The sequence below is a fragment of the Gekko japonicus genome, unplaced genomic scaffold (assembly GCF_001447785.1).
Source record: "Gekko japonicus isolate JY-2015 unplaced genomic scaffold, Gekko_japonicus_V1.1 scaffold255, whole genome shotgun sequence".
NCBI lineage: Eukaryota > Metazoa > Chordata > Lepidosauria > Squamata > Gekkonidae > Gekko > Gekko japonicus.
The window spans coordinates 573476-580606 of NW_015160843.1; the positions used below are offsets into that span (position 1 = coordinate 573476).

At 37.4% G+C, this 7131-nt stretch overlaps 1 protein-coding gene across 2 annotated transcripts in view; it reads left to right on the plus strand.

Moving 5' to 3' along the window:
- ITPR3 (inositol 1,4,5-trisphosphate receptor, type 3) overlaps positions 1–7131 on the plus strand; it is a 152874-nt gene that overhangs the window by 128957 nt on the left and 16786 nt on the right. For both annotated transcript variants that reach the window (XM_015419698.1, XM_015419706.1), the window contains exon 47: positions 1097–1207. In XM_015419698.1, coding sequence (XP_015275184.1) covers positions 1097–1207 — 111 coding nt within the window. The remainder of the gene's footprint in view (positions 1–1096; positions 1208–7131) is intronic.

Sequence of the window (7131 nt, forward strand, 5' to 3'; positions counted from 1 at the left end):
GGAGACGGGGGGGGGGGGACTATTTATTTATTTATTTATTTTTCACTTTTATATCCCGACCATCCCATAAACTGGCTCAGGGCTGGTCATAGCATTTCAATAAATACAATAAATTTTAAAACACATGAAAACATATAAAAACAGTAGTCATGCTTGCCATAGGGAGAATCCGGCCCATTGATGTAACTAAGTATGGCCGGTTATCAGTGGGTGAGAGATCGCAACCTGGGGGGGGGCTATGTGGATGCCCGCTGCCTCAGCCAAAGGCCTGGCGGGACAGCTCCGTCTTGCAGGCCCTGCAGAATTGAATAAGATTTCGCAGGGCCCTGATCTCAATAGGGAGCATGTTCCACCAGGTGGGGGCCAGGGTGGAAAAAGCCCTGGCCCTGGTCGAGGCTAGGCGGATGTCCTTTGGGCCAGGGATCACCAGAAGATTTTGACTCTCAGAGCGTAACGCTCTCCGAGACGTATATGGGAAGAGGTGGTCCCTTAGGTATGTTGGTCCCAGGCCGTATAAGGCTTTGAAGGTGATTACCAACACCTTGAAGTGGATCCAGTACTCAACTGGCAGCTACTTGGTATCTTATTCAAGACTGGAAAAAGAACTAAAAAACCCAACATTAGAATCTGCTGGATCCTCGTGCCCCTTTCACAGGGATACATGGGCCTCTCTGTATATTCTTCCTAACTCCTCTGTGCATCTGTAAGTGAGATTTGACTGTGGCAACCAACTTGCTCTTTGTCATTTGAGATAGTAAAATCAGCTGTTTGGCTGACAGTGTGCTTGCTTGCATAACTTAGTTGGAGAACATGATCACTATTCAGCAGTAATTATATTTCTATGGAGATTTATGGGCACTGATTTATAATCTCAGGATTAGTGGTCTTTGGCTGTAATTAGTATGGTGAATTGAATAACCATCTCCCTGGAGGAATCCCTGGCCCTGTTTATTTGTTCCTCTTTTCTCTAAAACTCATCAGGCCTGGTAAATACAAGAAAATGTGTTGCTAATATGTAGTTGAAGGAGATTCCCTCGGGCTTGTTTGGGCTGAAGCCATCTGAGGACATCTAACTTTTCCTTCTCCCTCCACCCAGCTTATTCTGCACAACAAGCAACTGACTCAAATGCTGAAATCAACAACTCCTGTCCAAGAGGAAGAAGAAGACCCATTAGCGTATTATGAGAAACACACATCCCAGATAGAGGTAGAATTCATTTTTCTACAGCAACCTCTATAGATTTACAGTTCATGATTTCAAACTTGTTTTTTTATATCTGATATCTATGTTTCCATTTAGAATTATCTACTTTATGTAAAGCATTGTTTTCTGTCTGACAGTAAACGGCTGATTGCTCTGAATTCACAGTGAGCTTGGCAGGTACAATGCAAAGGTATCTGAAGGTCTGTCTTCTCCCATAAGTTCCTGCCCAGGAATTAACATCACACAGAGAGGCCCTCCTGACTCTCCCACCAATCAAAGAAACTATTCTGATGGGCACATGAGAGAGGGCCTTTTCGGTGGCAGCCCTACGATTATGGAACAACCTCCCTAGAGTGGTGTACCTGAACCCCTCACTTTCAACCTTCAGGAAGCAATTGAAGGGAGTTTTATTTACAACTGGCTTTGACTAATTTAGGTTCTTCTGTTTTATTTATTGGCAGTCCTAATTGAGAATTTACATTGTGGTCTTCTAGGTGTTTTTTCATCATCATTGTTTTATTTACATTGTAAGCTGCCTTGAGTTCTGCAAGTGGCTAATACATGTTTTAAATAAATAAATGCCATAGCCCTCCCTGTCCATCACTGGCTTAGTTGCTCTGACATCACAGAGCAACAGGGCAGCATAGGACTAAGCAAATGAGATCTCAGGTAGTCTTGCAAGAATTGAAATTCTGTAGTCAGTTAAATTGTATATATATTGTCTTACATACCAAATGCTTTTGAGTGACAATTTTTTGGTACAAATTGGTTGCACAGTTATCGAGTTTTCAGTGAAAAGCCATGGGCCACAGACAGAAAACACTTGCTTTGTATAGCACAATCATCTGGCATAGCATCTGGCATTGATGGGGGAGATGATTGCTCTCTTTAAGTATTTGAAGGGCTGTCACTTAGAGGAGGGCAGGGAGCTGTTCCTGTTGACAGCAGAGGATGGGACTTGCAATAATGGGTTTAAATTAAGGGCAGGAGGGGAGAGCGCATGCGCGTCCAACACGGAGGATGCGGAATAGAGCTGCTCTGCATTGACTCATCCCCGCCCCCCCGGCTAATTAATCGGCTGAATTCAACCATTTAAATCTTTACATGGAATGGGAAGATCAGGAGTGAGAAAGAAAGTCTCTACTCAACCCTCAAAATTGGTGTCTGCCTATTTCCCAAAGGAAAGAGCATTGAAAAAATCGGGACTTACAGCACCTAAAATGGTGGCTGCGGCAACTACGGGAGGCACAGAGAGTGATCCGCTGTGCAAGAAAAACTTACAAGACCTTCGAGAAGCCCTTCAAAGCTATTTTAAAACCTCAATGAAAGGACTACTACAGCCGATGCAATCTAAGCTAGAAGAGCTAACGGAAGGCTTGGGAAATGCATTTAAAGCGGCAGAATCAGCCCTAGAAATGGCAGAGGCACTTCAACTGGAACTGAAAGAAGTACACAATACAGAGAAAAATCTGCAATCTAAAATACTCTCTCTGGAAGGAAAATGGTGGCAATCAGACCTGAAGCTTCGAGGGATGGAGGAAGGAGTGGAAGGTAATACAGATTTAGCTAGTTTTATTTCTTCGTGGCTGGCCAATTTGTTAAAACTGGAAGATGGCATTGCGCCTGCAATTGCTAGAGCACATAGACTGGGCCCACTGGCAACAGTCCGCCAAAACCATCCTTGGGACATACTAGTTCAATTTATCTATGCCAGAACAAGAGACAGTATATTAAAAGAAGCAAGAAACTCTCAAGCACGCACCATGAATGGCAAGAAGATCACAGTTCTGCTGGATCTTCCGTCAGAGATCTTGGAAAAAAGACGCCATTTAAAGATCATCTCAACAAAGCTGTTTAATGCAAAAGTTCATTTTTGTTGGAGCCCATCACTATACCAAGCATCAGACTTAAAGTCAGGCTTGGCTCTTTTGAAGTCCCTCAACTTGAAACTCACCACAGAAGAAGAGGAAGAGGTCAGAGCACATCCATTCTACAAGCAAGCTCAAGAGACGAAAGACTGAAAAACTCTAAGACTTGGTGATTAGTTTGATAATAATTTTGAGAAGTAGGCATAAGATTTATAATTTTTGAAGGAGTATATTTTGAGTAATTAGAAAGGTATTTTTATATGGACTCTATAGATTTTTTTTTATAGTTAGGATATAACTGACAAAAAACTTGAATCTATGATAAGCTTTCCTTAAAAATGTCTTTGCTTTACTGGGGAGAACGATGAATTTTCTTTGTCATTTAGTATAATTTATAGCAATATAGTTACCTTAAAAAGTTAGAATATAGGTGTAGTTAAGATAAAAAAGTAATTTGAACAGAGTTACAGATTTTAGGAAAGAATAGGATTGCTAGTTAGTTGTTACAAGTGAGCTAGACTGAAAATTAGAAAAGGTTTTTTTAGATCTTAGAGTCAAATACGGTTCAGGAATAGTAGTTCAAAATAGTTATTCATTTGAAATGGTTTATTTGCATAAGGGTCAGTGTTTAAAGGGTAAGATAAAAAGTCAAATAAATATTTAAAGTGGAAAAGCTATATGAAACAAATGGATGTTGACTATAAGTATTTAATTTTAGTTTTTACTGGCCTAGATATTAGACTTTATATGTGTGATGTTACTAATAATTTAAGTCTGTTTTCACAATGTATTTTTAAGGGTCTGAAGATATTTTTATTATAAAGGATAGAACGAAAAAGATAAGAATTCTTTCTGTTTAAGTACGAGGGTTTACTAATAGATAAGAGAAAGAGAAAAAGAAAATATTAGAGATGGTTACCTCTTTTTTATAGGAGAAGCCGGGGGGGGGAAGGTTTACTTCTAACTAATATATAGAGTTTATAGTTTTTTAGAAGATTAACAGACTGGGAGTACATAATATTCTCCCTATTTTACTGCCTTGGAGGCAGAGCATCTGTCAATCTAGCTCTCTAGGTAGGGCTTTGTTGAGAGTGTGTTTTAACAAACTGTGAGCTGCAGCTCCAGTCTAAGTTACTGTGTTTGAAGTAAGTTTACTTAGTTGAATTTTCATATTCAGTGGCAATGAATAAATATAAAGTCCTCACCTGGAATTGTAGAGGTTTAAACAACCCTATTAAGTTAAGAAGAATCTCAAATTTAATTTCTAAGGAAAGGCCTCATATAGTTTGCCTCGAAGAAACCCATTATAAAAAAAGGGAAAACGTGTTTTAAAATCTTCCTTTCTACAGCAGTCCTATCAATCACCGGGTAATTCTAAAGCAAGAAGTATGGCCATTTTGCTGGCGAATAACTTTCCATTTCAGTGGGAGGAAACCAAATCTGACCTCAAGGGAAGATTTATAGGGGACAAGCCGGTTACTATTGCTTCTATATATGCCCCGAATATAGACCAATTGAATTTTATAACAACAACACTGGATCTGTTAACTGCTTTTCAATCAGGGGAAGTTATAATAGGGGGTGATTTCAACCTAATTGCTGACATTTATCAGGATAAAACCTATAGAACATCCTGCCCAAAAATGAAATTAAAATCGTCTACAGGGCTGAAAGAAATTCTAGATATGTATGGCCTTATGGATGCTTGGAGATCTTCGAACTTGGGAGTGAAAGAATACACTTATTATTCAACAGTGCATGATGTTTACACAAGGATTGACTTTATTTTAGTTTCAAAATCTTTATTGAATAGTGTACAGTCAGCTGACATAGGCAATCATATCATTTCAGACCATTCCTGGGTGTCTTGTATATTGATAGATAAGGCTATCTATCAATATACAAGACACCAAGAAGGGCCAAATAGAAAGAACCAAATACTATTGATACAGAAGGAATCCATGGCTGAGGCAATTTCTAAAGACATTGCAGAATATTTTCAGTTCAATGCGAATGGAGACACTTCACAAGATATTGTTTGGGATGCCTTTAAGGCAGTGTTGAGGGCAAGACTTATATCTTTAGCAGCATCCTATAAAAAAGAAAGAACCAAATTAGTAGAGAAAATAAAAGGTAAGATTACAACATTAGGAAAAAAACATGAAATATGGGGGAAAGAAAACCCTGAGAAAACTAAACATAGAAAGAAAAAAATTGGACACCTTAGAAATCTCAACAATACAAAAAACCCTGTTTTTTAAAAAAATATGTTAGTAAAAGTCAAAGGTAATTTAACTTTCTTAAACATAAAGTAATGCAAAAACAAGCCTTATCACAAATATACTCTCTTAGGTCGCCTCAGGGAATGGTTGCATCTACCTCCAAAGGCATTTCAAAAATTTTCTTTGATTTTTATCAAAACCTCTATAAAACAGAAAAACCCCAAATTCAAGACATCCAGAGATACCTTAACACAATAGGAAACAATGTAAAACTGTCAGAGGACCATTTAAAATATTTAGCCCAAGCTATTTTGAAGCAGGAGGTGTCAGAGGCTATAGCAGGATCAAAGAAAAATAAAGCGCCTGGAAGGGACGGTTTCCCCATTGAATTTTACAAAACATTTAAGCCCTTAGTATTAGATCAAATTACCCTTACCTGTAATCATTTAATAACAACAGGAATAATGCCCAAAACATGGAGGGAGGCCAGAATGATAGTATTGCCTAAAGAAGGGAAAGATAAAACAAAACCAGAGTCGTATAGACCTATATCAATTCTTTTTTTAACAATTTTTTTATTTTCTGAAAATATGGATGGGGAAACTACAAACTATGGGAGAAAGTAAAGCATAACCACTAAAAACCCAAGAGGTGGAGATACTACAATTGTTACATATCTTAGCTTGTAATATTTAAGGTTATATTATTACATTGCAAGTGCACTATAAAAATCGCTTATACACTTCGAGTCCAGATAATTTGACTTGGTAAGGTTCTTAACCACGACTTCAAAAAATTTTCTTCTATAATGGCTCACCGTCTCAATAAAGTCATGCCTCAGTATATACATACAGACCAAGCTGGCTTTATGTCAGGCTGCACCCTTTTAGACAATATCAGAAGAACTCTTAATATAGCCCATTTCTGTAAACAACATAAAATTAACTCAGCCATACTGGCCCTAGACGCTGAGAAGGTGTTTGACAAGTTAGAAGTCACTTATTTAAGAACAATACTTTCTCATATGGGCTTTGGTCCAAATTTCTTAAGATCTATTAACACTCTTTACTCTTCTCCGGTGGCTCAAATATATGTCAACGGGCATAAATCAGAAGACTTAGAAATATCCAGGGGCACGCATCAGGGCTGTCCCTTGTCACCAATACTTTTTGCAATATCATTAGAGCCCATGACATTTGCTATAAGGAATAATCCTATTATTCAGGGCATCCATATTCAGTCAGATATACATAAAATTAGTATGTTTACAGATGACACAATGATTTATTTTAGCAATCCAGTAACATCTTTAGAACACTTCAAAAATACCCTGCAAACATTCCATGATATATCAGGATTCACGATTAATTATGCAAAAACTGAAATATACCCCATGTATATTACAAAGACAGAAAAACAAGAAATCACAGAAAAATTCCAGTTTAAATGGGTAACTAAAGCTTGAAGACACCTGGGAATATATATCCCATTGAAACTGACAGACCTGTTTGAATATAATTACAAACCGACAGTACAATCAATTAAATCTACCTTAAACACATGCGCAAAATAAAATCTATTTTTCATAGAAAAGATAAAACTAATAAAAACTATGTTTCCAAAATTTATTTTCTTTTAATATATTTTTAATTTGTTTTAAAATCATTATTAACAGCAATGAACATCAAAAGCATTAAACAAGCAACAAGAGATAAGGATCAAGTCGCATCAAAAGCTTATTATGTAGCAGTAAAAACTATTTTAACATTTTTTGAACATTTATCAACCAATTAGAAAGGGTAAGAAGTGCTGGTAATTATGCTACCTCTGTCAGTAA